The 19,860-nt window shown below is 40.0% G+C and overlaps 1 protein-coding gene across 1 annotated transcript; it reads left to right on the top strand.

The window, feature by feature from the left end:
* The first annotated feature begins 258 nt into the window (after positions 1–258).
* Positions 259–18,564, top strand: Tmed2l1 (transmembrane p24 trafficking protein 2 like 1). Its single transcript, XM_063282808.1, has 3 exons — positions 259–852; positions 15,458–15,563; positions 18,417–18,564. Exons 1-3 carry the CDS (start codon positions 276–278, stop codon positions 18,562–18,564), a joined length of 831 nt encoding a protein of 276 aa, XP_063138878.1. The 5' UTR covers positions 259–275.
* The last annotated feature ends 1,296 nt before the right edge of the window (positions 18,565–19,860 follow it).

Here is a 19,860-nt window from a genome sequence, read left to right as displayed (position 1 = left end):
GTATTGTTTCATTTATTTTTGGATGCATGTTTGTTTTGAAAATGGTGGAAGGGAAGTGGAGCGCTGCATAAGACAGAGGAGGCCTGGGGAATGGGTTCAGTAGTGACTGCTTTCCAGATCCCGTGTCAAGCCCCATGAGGATTATTTGCAATTCCTATGCTGAGAAGGAGAAGACAGAGAGACTCTTGGGGCTTGAAAGTCAATGAGCTGGCGTCAGAGGTGGCGGCGGCTCTGGAGGCCACAGTCTGCGTCCCGGCTTCGGCCGGTGCTGCATCATGGTGACGCTGGCAGAACTGCTGGTGCTGCTGGCAGCGCTGCTGGCCACGGCCTCGGGCTACTTCGTCAGCATCGACGCGCACACGAAGGAGTGCTTCTTCAAGCGGGTCACCTCGGGCACCAAGATGGGCCTCATCTTCGAGGTGGCGGAGGTGGCGGAGGGTGGTTTCCTGGACATCGACGTGGAGATCACAGGACCAGATAATAAAGGAATCTATAGAGGAGACCGGGAGTCCAGAGGGAAGTACACGTTTGCAGCCCACATGGATGGGACATACAAGTTCTGCTTTAGTAATAGGATGTCCACTCTGACTACAAAGATAGTGATGTTCACCATTGACATTGGGGAGGCTCCTAAAGGACAAGACATGGAGAAAGAAGCTCATCAGAACAAGCTAGAAGAAATGATTAATGAGCTGGCAGTGGCCATGCATCTTTCAAAAAGAAAGAAAAGAAAGAAAGAAAGAAAGAAAGAAAGAAAGAAAGAAGGAAGGAAGGAAGGAAGGAAGGAAGGAAGGAAGGAAGGAAGGAAAGAAAGAAAGAAAGAAAGAAAGAAAGAAAGAAAGAAAGAAAGAAAGGAAGGAAGAAAAAAAGTCAATGAGCGTAGCCTGGTCAGACAGCCCCAAATTCTAGTGGCAGGTTCTGTCTCAAAACAAATGGCAGATGCCACCTGAAAATTAATACCTGAGTTTGACCCTTGGCATAAACCCACACCTCCACATATACACACATACACCTGTATAAATACACATGTATATACTGATCCCTCCACGTGTACATGACCCAGCACACATACACACTCATACCTCTACACACACACACACATACACACACACACACACACACACACACACACACACACCAACATACACTAATACACTGATGCACACATTTTTACCCATATCCTCTCCCCCACAAGACTTCCCCGAAACCTCCCAATAAAACAAAAACAGAAGAAATATCAAAATCCCAGATTAGAAAGTTGAAGCCGAAGGTGGCCCTGAGTCACAGGATGAAATAAATGGGGGAATAGGGAAATTTATGTCTTCCTTTTCTAGGGTTTAATGGACTATTGATTTAGTTGTTTCTGGCTTTTACTGCAATTATAGTAGTGATAATCCATGCTAGATTTGAAATGTTAGGCAGGATGTCACTGCTTTGGGGACTGATTCACTGTGAAGCAATCTGCCTATTCTGTAGTTTTGGATGGAACCTGTGGACTGCTTTGTTGTGAAGCATAGCTATCTAGTCTGTAGTTGTGGGTGTACCATGCAAATTGGGAAATCTTCAGAAGAGGTTCTGGGCAAGAAGATCATGGGCATCTGTGACAGACTGCATTTTTTTTACTTCATTCAGATCTGATTGTCAGATCACAGTTGACTCTGAAGCCTGTGCTGAATCTTACATTATTATCAAGAGATTGTGTGTAGGTGTGCCGTTGCCATAATCATAAACAGCATATGGGGGATATTTTACTTCTAAGTAGTTTTGCTATAAAACAACTGTGGGTGTGATCTCAAGGTCATTTTTATGAGGATAGAAATTACACCTGTTGTGTTTACCATTGTGTACTAGGACAGTGTCTGGGCCACACTAGAAGCAAAGGAAATATTTGTTGAACAAATAAAAAATTAATAGCTACTTAGTAAATTTTTAAACAGTTTCTTGAATAATACATTTCAACGAGGTGGTGCTAGATGAAATGTTTTGATTGGTAGCTAGTGAGAGACAGACACAAGAAAATACAGACTAGGGCACTTCATTTAAATTTGTATCCAATTATTATGGGTTCTTTTATTTTCTTGGGGTAGACCATGGAAGTGTGGCTACTTTACTTCTAGTTATTAAACTAATTTGCTAATGAACTTCAATAGTTATCACAAAACCAAATTGAGTTGACTAAAGTGAAATATTTTTTATTTTTAAAAACTTATGTGTGTATATGTCTGTTTGTGTGTCTATGTCTAGCTTCTGTATGCTATGACTCTCAGTTAACCTGCATCGTTTTCTTTCTGTGAGACTGACAGGTCAGGACTTCCTAGGATCCTCTTGTCTGCCTCTAATGCTGGGCTACAGGCATACGCAGCCGTATTTGGGTTTATGAGTGTGTTAGGGAGTTGTTCTCACTTTTTTGTTGGTTTGTTTGTTTGGTTGGCTTGTTATTTCCTCAGCTCCCACAGCAAGCTCTGTCACCCACTAAGCTATATCTCCACTCTGTAAAATTCAATATTTTAAGATTCTATTTAAACTCTGTTCTTGTATATTTAAGCAATCTGTCTATGCATGTGAATGCATGGACCGCCGGGGCTCACTGGAAGCTATTCTGATAGTGTAAAATTACCTCTAAGGCTTGACCTTGCTTGTCCCTGCCATTGCCTGTGTCATTACTGTCTTCACTGCATGGTAACCTGTCTGCACTGAACTGATTGATGGCTGAGATTCATTAGACAAGGATCTTTCCATTTCTGAGTAATATCAATTTTCTCTGTGAATAGAAATTAACATTTTCACTATCCTATGCATGATTCTTGGAGAATACATACAAGTTTAGATGTCATTAAAATAATTTCTCACAAAAAACCTTTTACATTATGAGAAGTTAATATAACCAAAATTCTTGGCTGTTTTTGGTAGCTTTCATTTTTGAATATTGTAGAAAAATGTGTATTAATCAAATATTGGATTGCATTTCCCTTCTGAGTTTTTATTTGATTTTTCCAAGGACTGTTGGGTTGTATGGTTTGCTTGTTTTCTTTCCCTGTCTGTGCGTTATCTGTTTACTGAATGGATGCTCTTATAGTTTCCCAGAGCTGTTATAACAAGGTATCACAAACATTGTAGCTGGAACAACAGAAAAGTATTGGCTCAGAGTGCTGGAACCTAGAAGTCCAAGATTGGGGTATGAGGGCTGTGAGGTAGCATCTTCTTTATGTTTCCATCGCCCTGCTTCAGTGACTAGCTCACAATCCAGAATTCCTCTGCTTATAGACACACCAATTCCCCTGTGCCTTCATTCTCTTATGGTATTGATTTAAAACATAAAGTCTTCTAAACAGTAAAACTTGCAGAGGAAGGTGCTACCCACCTTTATCCTCAGCCTTTGGAAGGTGTGGGCTTAGATTTTGCAAAATCTACTTTTAATAAGAGTTCTTAAATACTTTTACATTCCTTCTATCCCAACACCTACTAAAGGTAGTGGAAAGGAAAGGTTAATAGAGTAAAGGAGGATGTGAATCATTCACTGGCAAACACCATTCAATGAATCAGCAATGGCGCACCAATTCAGAAGAAACCTCAAGGCTCTGTCATTCAGACACATGCTGAAGTGGCAAGAAGCCTCTGGGACACAACCAGAAGAATCTTGGCGTGTTTCTATGAAGTTATGACAAACAATGACCAACAGTATCATTCAGCATGATCAACAAAGACCACCTCATCAGCAAAGCCCAACGATGACCAGTAAAGAAAGGCAAGGTGTACCAATACCATCTAGTGTTGTGCACTGTCCATTGGGCTTTATTTATATACTTTCCAAACATCGCATGTTCTCTCAAGCATCTGCTCTAGCAAAACATCGCATGCCCTTTTTCCAGGTTGCTTTCACAAAAACACCATGTGTCTACTCTTAGCAAAACATCCTCCCACATGTCTACTTTAACAAAAACATCCTCTCATAAGATAGTTTCCAGAAAAATGTCTCACAACTGGGTTTTCAAAGAAACCAGAAATTTCCACTTCAGGAAGGTATAGGCAGGAGGTTTGAGAATTCAGTATCAGCTCTGCTAAACAGGGAGTTTAAGCCTAATTTAGGACATAGAGCCACTGTGTGTTTCAAGACAACAATATCATCATCACCATGATCATCATCATCATCGTTGTCGTCGACGTCGTCATCGTCGTCATCATCATCATCGTCATCATCATCATCATCGTCATCGTCATCATCATCATCATCATGCAAAGAGGCTGATGTGCTAGCTAATTCTAGCACTCAGGAGGTAGACAGAAGGAGGTCAAGAGTTTCAGGTTAGGCTGAGCTACGACAGACACATTTCTGTACATAAGTATCTCCATATCTTTGTTATAAGGACACCAATTGTATCAAATTAGGAGCTGCCCCAAAGACCTCATCTTTTTAAAATATTTGTTGGCTATTTCTATTTCTTTTTTATTTAATATTTTTTACACTCCAGATTTTATTCCTCTCCTGGTTACCTTCCAACTGTTCCACATCCCATACTTCCTCCCCACCACCTCCTCCACAAGGATGTCTCCACTCACCCTTCTACCCCTACCCACTAAACTCCCTGGGCCTCCAGTCTCTTGAGGGTTAAGTGAATCTTCTCTGACTGAACCCAGACCCGGGAGTCCTCTGCTGTGTATGTGTTGGGGGCCTCATCTCAGCTGGTATATGGTGCCCAGTTAGTGTTCCAGTGTCTGTGAGATCTTGGATGTCCAGATTAATTGAGACTACTGGTCTTCCTACAGAATCGCCCTCCTCCTCACCTTTTTCCAGCTTTTCCCTAATTCAACCACAGGGGTCAGCAGCTTCTGTCCATTGGATGGGTGCAAATATCTGCATCTGACTCTTTCAGCTGCTTATTGGGTCTTTTAGAAGGCAGTCATGATAGGCCCCTTTTTGTGTGTGTCCCATGCCCACAGTACGAGTGTCAGGCCTTGAGGCCTCCCCTTGAGCTGGATCATACCTTGGGTCTGTTGTGAATCTTCTTTTCCTCAGGCTCCTCTCCATTTCCATCTCTGAAGTTCCTTCAGATAAGAACAATTATGGGTCAGAGTTTTGACTGTAGGATGGCAACCCCATTACTCACTCGATGCCCTGTCTTTTTGCTGGAGGTGGGTTCAATAAGTTCCCTCTCCCCACTGTAGGTCATTGCATCTAGGGTCCCTCCCTTTGAGTCCTGAGAGTCTCTCACCTTCCAGGTCTCTGGTATATTCTGGAGGGTCCCCCAACCTCCTACCTCCTGAGGTCCCCTGTTTCCATTCTTTCTGCTGGCCATCAGGGCTTCATTCCTTTCCTGCCACCCAATACCATATCATGTTACCCCCTCTCTCCAGTCCCCTTTCCCTCCCAGTTCAACCCCTCACTCCTCAGTTGTGACTGAGGCATCATTACTTGGGCCCTTCAGTTTGATGACCTTTTTGAGTTCTATGGACTCTATTACTGGGCATTCTGTACTTTTGTTTTTACCATTCTTGGGAATATACTCAAAAGATGCCCCACCATGCCACAGGGGCATGTGTTCCACTATATTCATAGCGTCCTTGTTTGTGATAGGCAGAAGCTGGAAACAACCCAGATGTCCCAAGGCAGAAGAATGGATAGAGAACATGTGGTTCATTTACACAATGGAATACTACTCAGCTATTACGAATGAGGATATCCTGAATTTTGCAGGCAAATGTATCGACTAGAAAATATCATTCCGAGTGACTTAACTCAGACCCAAAAGGACATGCATGATATGTACTCACCAATGACCTCATCTTAACTTGAGTGTAGTGAAGGTTTTAATTTCAAATAAGGATACATTTGCAGGTCCTGGAGTTAGAATTTTAACAGCTTTGTGGAAGATAAAATGCAATAACAGCGCTACACCATTGTTAAGAAATTGTGAGGTGTGGCTGGATAGTTTGGGGAGTTTTGAGTTGGGTTCTAAAGGGAGCAAATGACAGGGTCTACGGGAAGAAACTGAAGAGTTCACAAGCTATGAAGTTAGAGAGCTGGAATCTTTTAAACTCACATAACACTTTCCCCAACTGTAAATATGGTTTTAAAATGCGTGCGCGTGCGTGTTTGTGTGTCTATCTGTCTGAGTCAAAAGCAATATAGGAAGGTTGAAATCAGGAGATGATGTCAGGTACCTGCTCTATCATTTTCTGCATTCTCTGCCTTAGTCCTTTGAGGTGGAGGTCTCTAAGTGAACCTGAACCTTGTCCTTTCGGTTTGGCTAATTGGCTAGTGAGCTCTTTGGATCTATGTGTATCCTCCACCTAATGCTGGAGTTGTAGGAACAGGTGGTCATTCCCAGCTCTTACACGTGTTCTGGGAATTTGAAACCAGGTCCTGATGTTCATATAGCTAGTGCTCTTACCCAACTCTCTGACCCCATGAACATTTTTTGGAAAGAGATAAATAGAAATTAGATTTTAATGCTGGTCCTTCTATTTTTCCGACTGAGTAACTAACTTTGAGCAATCTGACATCTGCAAAGCTTGTTTTCCTTGTCTGTAAATGGAAAATCTGACAGCTTGTAGCTCCAATGAGACACTACACAACATTCCTGGAACTGCACCTGTAATTTAGTAGAACTCAAAAATAGAAGCACACTTCACTCCAGTTCCTCTGACCTTCTTTAATCTCTTTAGTTTTAAATTACCCAGATTAGTGACCATAAGCAAATAAAACTTCAGTAGTGTCATATTAAAGTGTTTGAGAATAAATGATTGAAGGGTTGAAGAAGAAGGCTATCTGAGGACTGTGAAAATGGAAGAACTCTGAGTTGCTCTCTGTCTTCTATTCTGAGTCCTAGAATTTAGACCTAAAGCACTTGGTCTTAGTAAATGTTTTTCTTTGATTTGGAAGATTGTCATGTAAAAATCCAATAACATTTGGGGGTCATTCACTGGATGAGTCAAGAGGGTCCTATAGACATATGACATAGTGAATTTCATTAGCTCTTTGCTTTATGTCAGTCACCTAGTGCATTTAAGGCTCTTATTCTAGGTGTGAACAGAGAAAGGTGTTTGCCCTTGTAAACCTTGCTTCTTCCTCCCAGGGAAGCCTCTACTGTGTACACGATGACATGTCTCATAGACATTCCTGCATATATGCTTAGGTGAAACTAGAACAAAGATACTGAGGAAAAAAAGTAATTGATGCCATGGATGCAGAGCATCAAGGTCAAGGACTGACTTACTTCCCTTACTGTGGTACTGGTTCTGATGGAGAGAAGAGGAATCAGTGACCATTACTGATAGAGTAGGAATATTTTTGGTATGTCTATACTAATAAGAATCTACCTCAAGACAAAGAACAGTGAAAAACAACAGCAATTTTGCACAGTGTCATGCAGATAGTTTCATTGTCCTCTAGGCCTATGGAACAATGTCCTAATGAGGAAAATAGGAGCTTGTGTTTAGGTAACAACACAGGCTAATCTGAAATGACAAACAAGGCCTCTCGTGGGTTTTGCTATTTCTGCTCATAATAACTTGCCATTTCCCTGACTTACTCACTCTGAAACTTCAAACACGTTCCTCTGAACTACCATCCAGAGGTGGGACCTTGTCTAAGTCCCTTAGAGGAAATCAAAGCACACTGAGATGACCTGACTGCCTCAAACACACAGTATGGTTCAAGGCAGGTCTACTTACATCTGATATAGTATCTTTCCTTGGGCAGTGATTAAGAAACAGCAAGAAGATCACTGAAGTTTTTAATTGCCAGTTTTCTCTCTCTCTCTCCATACTTATGAGATGTGAATTTTCTGCTCTTTCTTCCATTTCCTTCTAACTGAAATGTAGTGTTTTAGTTGAAATCCTTTGTGACTTAGATTTTAGTTGTCTGAAATAGAATTTATTAGTTTGAGAAGTTTGGGTTCTTTCCTTCTAGCAGGCTTCTTTCTTTTTCTGTAAATAATCTTCATGGAGTTTATTACTATGTGCCCCAATCATTCCTCTAGCTATTTTTACCATTTGATTTTGGTCTTCATTAACTGCCAGGTGTTAGGCATCTGGTCTCCTCATCTTGGGTTCATCCTATTTTTTTTTTTGTTTCTTCTTTATTAGCCTGGACTGTTTTGTGTAGACTGTCTTAATGGCTTGGCTTAATTCCAAATTACAAAATAGGTTTGTAATTAGTAAGCTGTTTGCCAAACCCAGTTGATTTTAGAATGAGCCATGTTTTTTTTTAAAATACTTTTCACAGATTTTTAAAGCTGGCCTTAGATAATGTCTTTATTTATAACCTTGGATTAAAGATGAGTTATATCATAGTGTTCAAGGGTGGGAATGTAAAGTGATCCTGTTTGTGTTTACATTGTTCATGAGCCACAGGCATTAGAGCACAGAGATTATTACATTAGTTTTGTATTTCTTAAAAAAGCTGGTTTCTTATAGACAGTTACCATATAAATACAGAGTTTTATTAGTGTCAGAAAGGAAGCAACCTCTCTCTTCCTTCTGAAAGCCCAGTGATGAATATGCTTCTTAGCTATCAGGTTAACCACAGTAACAGACATCTTGGAGGCTTATATTGACATGAATGTGGTTTATTTTTACTGTTACATAGTATATCAGTAAACTTACTAATGAGCATTTCTGGGATGCCATGACCTTAACCATTTCATGTCATCAGTAACAGCCCCAAGATGGATTATAAAAGAAATGTTGGAAGATAAAGATATGAGCAGTACAGTGGATACTTGTCTGACTATGCTGAATCGAATTTGTTAGCTATGATTTTCTTGCTCTTTGTTTAGGATCAGGAGACACTTGTGGATCATCTTTAGAAGAAGCACTGTTTCTTTCATAAATGTCTCAGTACTGTCTCTAACTGGATGCACCTGAGAGTAATGTGGCAGGTACATATGTCATGGACAATTTTCTTTGGATGGGTCATATGGAGCCAAGATTGAATAAGCTGTCTAACCTTTAATAGGAAGGGCTCAACATAGTGAACTTCTACTCCTAAGAGATCATTTAATCTAATAACCCATATTTATTTTTAGTTTTTACTTGGCATCTCATCTACTGTAAATATTTTTCCTTATGGAGGCTAAATGCTTTTTAAAATATTTGTAGTCTTTTAAATATGCCCGTTTTGTTCCTATAGTCACATTAGTAGATTACCTAAGAGCTTTCAAACTTGGGCCTACAGAACTTGAGGAGATACAGGGCAAATGAATGCTGGGACCTGTGTGGGCATACTATCTGTGAATTAAGTATTTTAAAACATTTTCTATTTCACAGTATGACATATACATCATACTGAAATTTATTTTGTGACAATCTAGAGATTGTTTTATTGGAGAACAAGTGTATCACAGTTTTGGAGTCAAATATGATGTAAATTAAAAATGACTCAAATGGCAGAAGGAACACCCATTCAGAGCCTGCCCCACATGTGGCCCACACATATACAGCCATCCAATTAGACAAGATGGATGAAGCAAAGAAGTGCAGGCCGACAGGAACCGGATGTAGATCTCTCCTGAGAAACAACAGCCAGAATACAGCAAATACATAGGTGAATGCCAGCAGCAAACCACTGAACTGAGAACGGGACCCTGGTTGAAGGAATCAGAGAAAGGCCTGGAAGAGCTTGAAGGGGCTCGAGACCCCATATGAACAACAGTGCCAAGCAACCAGAGCTTCCAGGGACTAAGCCACTACCCAAAGACTATACATGGACTGACCCTGGACTCTAACCCCATAGGTAGCAATGAATAGCCTAGTAAGAGCACCAGTGGAAGGGGAAGCCCTTGGTCCTGCCAAGACTGAACCCCCAGTGAATGTGATTGTTGGGGGAAGGGCGGTAATGGGGGGAGGATGGGGAGGGGAACACCCATATTGAAGGGGAGGGGGAGGGGCTAGGGGGATGTTGGCCCGGAAACCGGGAAAGGGAATAACAATCGAAATGTAAATAAGAAATACTCGAGTTAATAAAAAAATGACTCAAATATATGAACTTCTATATACTTACACATAGCTTATATTCCAAATAAAATATGATTGAATCTCAGTATATTTAATATAAAGTAGGATAGGCCATCTAAAGGTAAGAATAGATGCAGTCTAAAAGGTTCTTTAGATGTCCTGATTTCTAGGAATATCAACAGCATTAATGATATAAATTTTAAATCAGAGAGTCATTGAATACTAGATATGGTAGATTTGTGGCATGTATGTATATGAATGTATGTGTGTATATATTATGTATGTATGCAGTTTGTTTATTTCTTACTTAACAGCCTGGGGTGAGATTAACCAGGGCCTGATTATTTGTGTGCGTTTGCTCTACCATCTCAGCCTGAAACTTGCTCATTAGCATATCTGGAAGTTCTGTTACTCTGCTCTTTGGTGCAAAAGCATTCTTGTTTCTAAATGATGTGACACAGAGTTGAAGATGTAAATACTTTTCATATACATTGGCTGCAATATAGTCAGTGTTCACTCCTGAAGGAAAACTGTAGCCTCTAGCCAGTTGACTATGTGCTGAGACCAAACTTTGGAGTTAAGTAAGAGAGGATGAGAGGAATGAAGAATGAGATAGGCTTAGCAACTTCCATGTTGGGTTCTCTAATAGATAATTTCCCAATTGCTGTAATAAACACTTGGCCAGAGTAACATTTTTTTTCTCCATCTTAATTAAATTGGGTATTTCTTATTTACATTTTAATTGTTATTACCTTTCCCGGTTTCCAGGCTAACATCCCCCTAACCCCTTCTCCTCCCCTTCTATAAGGGTGTTCCCCTTCCCATCCTCCTCCCATGACTGCTCTCCCCCCAACAATCCCACTCACTGGGGGTTCAGTCTTGGCAGGACCAAGGGCTTCCCCTTCCACTGGTGCTCTTACTAGGATATTCATTGCTACCTATGAGGTTGGAGCCCAGGGTCAGTCCATGTATAGTCTCTGGGTAATAGCTTAGTCCCTGGAAGCTCTGGTTGGTTGGCCTTGTTGTTCATATGGGGTCTTGAGCCCCTTCAAGCTCTTCCAGGCCTTTCTCTGATTCCTTCAACGGGGGTCTCATTCTCAGTTCAGTGGTTTGCTGCTGGCATTCGCCTACGTATTTGCCGTATTCTGGCTGTGTCTCTTAGGAGAGATCTATATCCGGCTCCTGTCGGCCTGCACTTCTTTGCTTCATCCATCTTATCTAGTTTGGTGGATGTATATGTATGTGGCCAGAGTAACTTAAGGAAGGGTTTGTCTACTCTTACCTTTCACAGGTCCATCATAGTGAGGAGGGCACAGTGGCAGCAACTTGTAGCAGGTTTTTACATCATATCTACAGCCAGAAAGCAGAGAATGAGGAATGTTGGTGCTCAGTTTTCCTTTTCTTTCTTCCTTTACATTCAGTCTAAGATTCTACCCAGCCCTAGGAATGACATTACTTACATATAGGTTATTGCTTCCCACTTCAATTCACCAAATCTTGACAATTCCTCACAGACATCCACAGAAGCATGTATCTTAGATGATTCTAGACTGATCAGACTGGTAGCTAATATTAACCATTGCAGGATCTTTGGTCCATGCTTCAATGTCATAAGAGGTTAGTTTTGTCATATATGTACAATACACTTCAGTATATTTACCTGCAAATGAATACCATTGAAATATCCTCAAATATCAGTAAACACCTTTTAAAAACTGTTGTATTTCATTTGTGTAGATTATGAACTATGATCACACCCAGACCAGTTTAACCTCTTGAACTTCTCCTAACCCTCTCCAACCACACATGCACCTACTACATTTATGTCTCATTTTTAAAACTAGCATATACGAAGTCCATTTATTGCTACCTATATGTGCATGGATGTGAGGGCATCCAGCAAAACATGAGATCCTGCCAGTGCCCACGCCCAAAGAATTGAAATATCTGCACGTTAGATAAGCATTGTCATGATTTTTTCATCATTAAGAACTAAGGCATGAAAATTTTTTGTTGTGCTATTTTTTTTTTTGGTTCTTTTTTTCGGAGCTGGGGACCGAACCCAGGGCCTTGCGCTTCCTAGGTAAGCGCTCTACCACTGAGCTAAATCCCCAGCCCCTTGTTGTGCTATTTTTATTTAATTTGTTTATATATGTGAGCCCTAGATCATATGTGTACAATGTACATTGCTTTAGGGGTTGGTTCTTGTCATTCCTTTTTTTAAATTGAAATTATTTTCATAAAATAATTTTATCATAGTTTTCTTTCTGTCATCTCTTTTCAGATCTTATCCATCTCTCCATCCAGCAAATTCCATGTGTTCTCTTTCTTCCCCACCCTCTGTCTTAATAATTCACACAGAAAAGAAGGGTGAAAATGAAGAAAAAAGAAGAAAAACACGCATATGTAGGAGTTTCATAAAACACAAAATTAAAACCTATATTATATAAGCAAAAAAGCAGTATGACAAAAATTTGTCTTAGCAAAGGAATAGAAAACAAAAATCTTATGAAACACACTTGAGTTCATTTTGTGTTGCCATCTGCTGCTAAGCATGGGGCCTGCCCTGAAATATACATAGTGACTCTCCATGCGAGACAATTAAGTTTTCCTTTGCAATTGGATGTCAATTGCAGATAGCTTCTTAGTTAGAGATGGGATCCCATGTCTACTTCCCCTCTCAGCACTGAGATCCAGTCTGGCGTGAACCAATTCAGGCTCTTTGGTTTGATGCCACAATCACTATGAGTTTATGTGAATTAATCTGTTGTTTCTTGAAGATACTGTCTTCTTGGAGTCATATATCTAGCCCCTACCCCCAAGCTGTTACATTCTTTTGGCCTCCTCTTCCACTTAACTTTCTGGGGCATGAGGGGAGAGGTTGGATGAAGATGTCCCACTTATGACTGAGTATTCCAAAATCTCTTGGTCTCTGTACATTGTTCATTTGTGGGTGTCTGGGTTGGTTTCCACCTAGGACAAGAGGAAACATCTCTGATAATGACTGAGTGATTGTTGTTCACTCTGTTGAGACACGGTCTCTTTTGTTTCTTCCTCTGTGCCTCTATTTCCCATCTTACATTTGTCTTATAAACAAGATGGACTGGAGACAGAAAGGTAGCTGAAATCAGTCTATCAGATGACACCTGTTGGAAACACATAGCACATAGCCACCTTCTGGTTAGGTTTCATAGCTATCTAAAATGCAAGGCATACCCAATGGAAGTTTCAGTGAAGTGGAGTGCTTCATAGGACTCAAAAGTCTGGATTGGGAGAAGGGAGACTCTGAGGTCAGTTCATTTACTCACAGCAGAGCCACAAGATAAAAGCAGACTTGAAGTAGAAGGGGAATCTCCAGAGAGAAAACAAACATAATGCACACTGATAGGTTAATAAGGATGTAATTATTACCCCTGGAGAAATTTCCATGGAATGTGGAAACACGGTATTTCAACATTATCACAGTAGATGTAATAGTGTCTGTGTTGAAATCTTTGGCAGCAGCAAGATATCACACCCGTGGGTCAGATGACAGTGACCTCAATTTCTAGCAGCAGCGCTTAGAACTGAGTCACTAAGGATGGGGACTAGTGACTGTCATTGGTGCGGACAGCAGCTGCACCTTTGGAGGCATTGGAGTGTCACTGCTGCACCAGAAGTGGGCATTAATAGGACAAATGTGCAGAAAACAAGGCACAGAGGAAGAATGCTTCAGTAGACAAGATTCCCCGATTCCCTTTGATACAGACTGTGTGTGGTCCTTAGGACTCAGACATAGCTGGAGGACGTTGAGAGGCTTTGGAACTTGTTTCTGTGTAAGTCTTGTTAAGATAGTAACTGATACTATTTACTGCCATATTTTCTTTACTATGAGCTCTGCCTCTCCTATCCAAGGTCTAAAATCTATTCTCTTGAACTCACTTGGCCTTATTTGATAGGGTTCCAAGCCAGTCACCCTTCACGTGGCACCATCATTCCACTGTGACTCATTTGCTATGACCCACAGAAGAAAGGCCTGCACTGTAGTGCATACTCTATTCATTGCAGATTAGCTTCTTTAATTCATTCAGGCCCATGCCTCCTTTTGCACAGCCTTGGGCTTTCTGTGAATAACATCTGTTGCTTTGGACTCAAGACTCTATGACAGAATAAAAATCACATTCCTTGTCAACCTTACCTTGTTCTTGACTTTAATTAAGACAAAACAAATAAATTTTCTTTTCTTTTTTAAATTTTATTTTCTAATTTTCTGTTTTGCCATTAGTTTTTCTTTTAACATTTGAATCTGACAAGATACCATATGAAAGAATGTAAAAACATTTCATACCATGATCAAGAAATGGTTTAGAGCAGGTTTAGCTGTCATGTAATGAAATATTTTAAGAAGTATGATTTTTGATAACAAGATTAAAAACAATGACATAGCTTCCCGTAGAAAGAGATTTTGAATTGAGAGTTAACAAACTGTGAAACTCACGATGAGAAAAGAATGAAGTTTACCTGGAGCGTGAGGCTCATGTAGAGAACTTACAGATTTTAGGTTCATTCTCAGGAAAGCTGAAATCGGAATGGATAAGTATGAGAAGAAATGCCATGGGAAGTGAAAGGCCAAGCCCCATATTGTAGAAGATGGTGAACAAGATGCTACAGGACACATGTCTAGGTGGGAAGTAGCCTTAGGTGCTACTTAGTCCTTCTGCTTCAGTGCATGTGTTGGATCCTTTGTATCCTCAACAGTAGCATACCAGACCCAGAAGTATCTAGAGGTAGGCACTCTCTATTTAATGGAGCAGCAGGCTGCTCTGATCTGAAGTACTAGGATTTTTAGAAAGAAGTGTTTTATCTTGACTTGGAACTTGCCTTACCTATACCTTTAAAATTCTACTCATTAACTTTTTTGTTGTTGTTTTCAGTCAAACAGTAACAGTTCTTCATTCTATTTGTAACCATTTCTCAATAAAGTATTCTATTTTTAACTAAAAAAAAAGAAAAAAACCAATGACATAAATTTAGCTACCAATTTCAAACAAAAAAAAAGTCACAATATCCTGGGTGCTGTAACAAGTCAGGAAGGTACAATGATGCAGATAACAGTATACATTCTGCTCTGTGGCTGTTTAGTGGGTCTCCAAGTTCATACTCCACATCTTCTGATTTGGGCAGAAAATTACATTTTAAAATGTCAATGAGCTTCCAAATGACAGCTTTAGCTTGAAATTCCCAGCCCTCATTTTTGGTTTCTAACCTCCTTGAGAAGTGATTTTTTCCTTCAGGATAGTTTGACATGAAACCATTGGGTGTTTGAAAAACAGTCCTGGCTACCAATGTTCTCTCATGGTGTGCTCTTTTCCTGGGATTCCCATCCTACTCTTTCTCTTGGAGAAATATTTCCAGAATTTAAACCTACCCAATGGAGCATCTTCCTAAGACGTTGCGAACATTCACTAGTAAAGATAATTTCTTCCGTATTGAACTCTACAGCCTTTATTGTTGCTAAATACAGTGTCTGATTCTAGTTATTTTTACTGTACATCAGTACAGGCTGCTACTCCCGTCATCTGGATTATATATGAACAACAGGGTTTTCTCATTCTGGAGAGTCCAAAGTGGTAAGACTAGCAGGTCCTAGGTCTTTCAGGATTCTATCACCTGTTTAAGAGTTCACTATTCTCACTAGAAGGGCAGTGGTGGTAGGGTTCTTTCTGGGTCTCTTTAATAAGGGTACTGCCCAGTCATGAATTAGTCATGTCTTTGTACCTGACACCTAATTCCTAAAGGTTTTACTTTCCGTTACTATCTAGCCTCGCAGTGTCATTGGAAGAAACACAAACTGATCTGTAGCTCTTACTAAAGTTTACAAACCTTTGATCTGCAGGTCTTACTAAAGTTCACATCTTCAAGTTCATTAATCCACATGCTGTATTGTGTGAAGCAAAAAGGATACAATTTTACTTTTATGTTTTGGGACGTTGTTAGGTTGATTCTGGTTCAAGAGGAAATTTTTGCTATCTCTATGAAAAGCTACAAATATATAAAACTCATCTTCCAGACTATGTGTGACTTAAATGGAGTCAGTTGTTTTCCTTACAACTTACCAGAGGGTTCACTTTGAGTCAGGATAGGGTGCAAACCAGCTTCGAGTGACATATACACAGTAACAGGAGTATGAGGAAGTCAATTAAGCTACATTTCATATCAGAAAATAGCCAAGGTGGGAGTTCAGCTCTTTCTCCCGTTCCCCTTTTGCTCTCTCTGAGACTCAAAGTCATGGTACTCTGTTATCCGTATCCAAGGAGCTTCTCTCCTCAGTTATATACCTTCCCAAATGCACCCAGAGCTGTGTCCTCTACATGGCTCCAAATCTAGTCAATCTGACAGTCAAGATTAGTCTGTAAAGATTATGACCCTGATTTCAATTTCTGGACTGTGAGTGTCCTTTTGTCAGGGATAGTGTCCAAATGCCGAATGACTGATTATCTGAAAAAAGCAAACTAGTCAGACCTGACTTGTGGTGTTGGTAGATTTCTAGCTGCCAGAATGGTTAAAAAAAAAAGAAAAGAAAAAAAAAACCTGAAAATTTAACAGTCCGTTCTAATGAGCAATTGAGGGCTGGCTCCAGCTTGTCACTGTCCAAGTTTTATTTATTTTCCTATCTACAGAACTCAGTAAGTGTTGAAGGAGCTATGAACAATGTATAGTTTACACATGTTACATAATAACAAAAAACCAAATAAACAAACCATGAAACCTTTGAGGCTGCCACATGATGAGAGTTTCCATAGTCCTCGGTTTCTATTTTCTTCCTTTTTTTATTGGACATTTTCTTTAGTTACATTTCAAATGTTTTCCCCTTTTCCTGGTTTCCCCTCCGGAAACCCTCTATCCGATTCCTCCTCCTCATGCTTCTGTGAGGGTGTTCTGGTACCCATTCACACACCCCTTCCTGCCTACCTGCACTGACATTCCCCTACACTGGGGAATCGAACCTTCACAGGATCAATGGTCTCTCTTTCCATTCATGCCCAACAAGGCCATCCTCTGCTACATATGTGGATGGAGCCACAGGTCATTCCATGGGTATTCTTTGGTTGGTGGTTTAGTCCCTGGGAGCTCTTGGGGGTCTGGTTGGCTGATATTGTTGTTCTTCCAATGGTGTTGTAAACCCCTTTAGCTACTTCAGATCTTTTTCTAACGCGTCTATTGGGGACCCGATTCTCAGTCCAGTGGTGGTTTGCTGCAGGCATCTGCCTCCGTGTTTGTCATGCTCTAATAGAGCTTCTCAGGAGACAGCTATATCATGCTCCTGTCAGCAAGCACTTTTTGGCATCAGCAATAGTGTCTGGGTTTGGTGACTGTATGTATGTGAGCTGGATCCCCAGGTAGTCTGTGGATGGACTTTCCTTCAGTCACTGCTCCAAACTTCATCTCTGCATTTCCTCCTGTGACTGTTTTCTTCCCCCTTATAAGAAGGACTGAAGTGTCCACTCTTTGATCTTCCTTCTTCTTGACCTTCATGTGGTCTTTAGATTCTGTATCTTGGGTATTCTGAGCTTTTGGGCTAATATTCAATTATCAGTGAGTGCATATCATGTGTGTTCTTTTGTGACTGGATTACCTCACTCAGGATGATATTTTCTAGTTTCATGCATTTGCCTAAGAATTTCAGGAAGTCATTGCTTTTAATAGCTGAGTAGTACTCCATTGTGTAAATGTATCACATTTTCTCTATCAATTTCTCTATTTTCTTAAAGAACTGACTAAACAATTTATATTTTAGCTACTTTAGTGGATGATGCCTTGAATATTTTCCTAACATATTAGTGTTTTGTAAGGAAGGTCCTCTGAATGACTGACTAGTTTGTGTGCTGAGAAGAAAAGCTGTGTGCTAGGCAAAGTCCATTATTTGCCTAATAGCTAACCTGTGTTTGAGAAAATATGTATTTTATAAAGGCCAATGGTCTTAGTCTTTGCATTAGTGAATCACCTATATCTGCCTATTCTAGTTTAGAGTAGTATAAACTCCTATTTGTTTCCTGAAATTGATATACAGCTATTTATTTAGTAATAGACAAATAGAAAATCATAATTATGACCACATTTTATAGTTTAATATATTTCCTCATTAGAAAACAATATCTGAATCTAGTATTATTTTGAAAATGTTTAGTTCTGTATTTCATGTATTGACTATATGCTTGCATATTTTCTACAGCTCTGTAGAAAATTTCATACACTTAGTGGTAAAAATAACATAAACTTATCTTGTTCTTTAGGTCAGAAATCTTGTGTGATGGATGTCACTGTTTAGGACAGTGTTTAGGGGCTCTAGGAGATGAATTTTATTATCTATTTATTTATGTGTGCTTTTCCACCTAGTTTCTTAAGGCATGTGGTACTTTTCTCTCACTTTCACTTTTCCTTACTTTGTATCATTCTGCCTTTTTTTTCTGCCCCTCATCTAGTTCTACAGATTCTTGTGATGAGGCCTCCCTGAACAAGCCAGGATCATCTACTTTCATAGAGTCGACTGATGAATCAATCCGGTCCCATCTTTCGCCTTTAACTGCCCTTTGCCATGGGATCTTCATGTGCCAAGATTTGGGGAGTTAACCCATGGACATTGCTGGGTGATGGTGGCAAGGTTCTCTAGAGACACCACTATCCAACTGACAAAAATGGTCTTACATTTTTAAAGTTTGACTTCTAAGGACACTGAGCTTCAGAGCATTAAACAATTTTCCCTGGGTCTCTGCTGCCAAACGATATTTTCTTCACAAAGTATAGGAGATGCTAGGATAATCAACTATAAGCTGTGTCTCCCAAATTTCATCTTGCTCTAAGCTTCAATTTTGTTTTGAGTGTGTTCTCATTTTTGCTCCTTTTCCCTTTGAAGAAATCCCTCCTTAAAGAATTGAACTTCTTGTCTTTTCCATTTCAAAAGTATCTAGTGAGAAAAATGATTCAAAGCAATCAATCATGCAACTCATTTCAGCAACATGAAAGATAATATGGTGAAAAAGAATCTTTCAGAGAAAAGTCTCGTATTTTTAAGAGGTAACAATCAGAACATTAAGCTTCAGTAAGGCTGAAAATAGCTTCTTAGTAGCTGCAAGGAGTCCTTTCCAGATTGATTTCTGGGATCCTGGCTATTGTCAGGGGGAGAAATGGATGCTGAGTAGGTGCCTTTGCTTATGGTGTAGCCTTTTGGCTGGTCTTTGCCTCAACTTTCCATGTCTCTGAGTCAGTTTGTCTTTTCAGGCTGAGACTTTTCCATGACTTCATGAGCTAGCGTTCCATTCTAAGGCATTTGCTATGTGTAGCATCCGCTCACTTTCTGGTTCCTAGAAAGCCCCATTCCTGATTTGCTTTCTTTGACAGGGACAATGCAGATAAATTAGCTATTTGTTCAGTGCAGTAAGTTAGCAATAGGATCTAAAATGGAATAGATTCTAAATTCTTAAAAATGAGCAGAATCTTTATCTTTACCCTAAAACTAATACATGCACGGGATGCGTGGGGTGGGGGGGCGTCTTTCACTTGATCTTAGCCAAAAGGCCGAGAAGCGATTGGGAGGCATCTTTCAAAGTAACAAGAAAACGCATTCAGTTCAACAGCAGCAAAAGACAGTCGACGAAGAACAAAAAGTCAGTAGATGAGGAAGACTTTGGTTGCCGTAATATCCTTAAAAAATCCAACGGTGAATAATGAGTAGTGGGTAAACACTGTACATTCCCTCTACTCCATTCCTCTCAAGTAAATTCTGGTATTATGCTTAGAAAGCTTCTACTTACTGTATGCTTAATTTTGTGAATAAAGTAACAATAAATGGGGATATTTCCTTATCTACTTCATAAAGATTCCATTCATAATGCCAAACATAAAGTTTATGTTTCTTTAAAATATTTT

Source organism: Rattus norvegicus, chromosome 2 (genome assembly GCF_036323735.1).
Source record: "Rattus norvegicus strain BN/NHsdMcwi chromosome 2, GRCr8, whole genome shotgun sequence".
NCBI classification, from domain to species: Eukaryota; Metazoa; Chordata; class Mammalia; order Rodentia; family Muridae; genus Rattus; species Rattus norvegicus.
The sequence above is the reverse complement of the archived record's forward strand: the minus strand, read 5'-3'. Positions and strand labels throughout refer to the sequence as shown.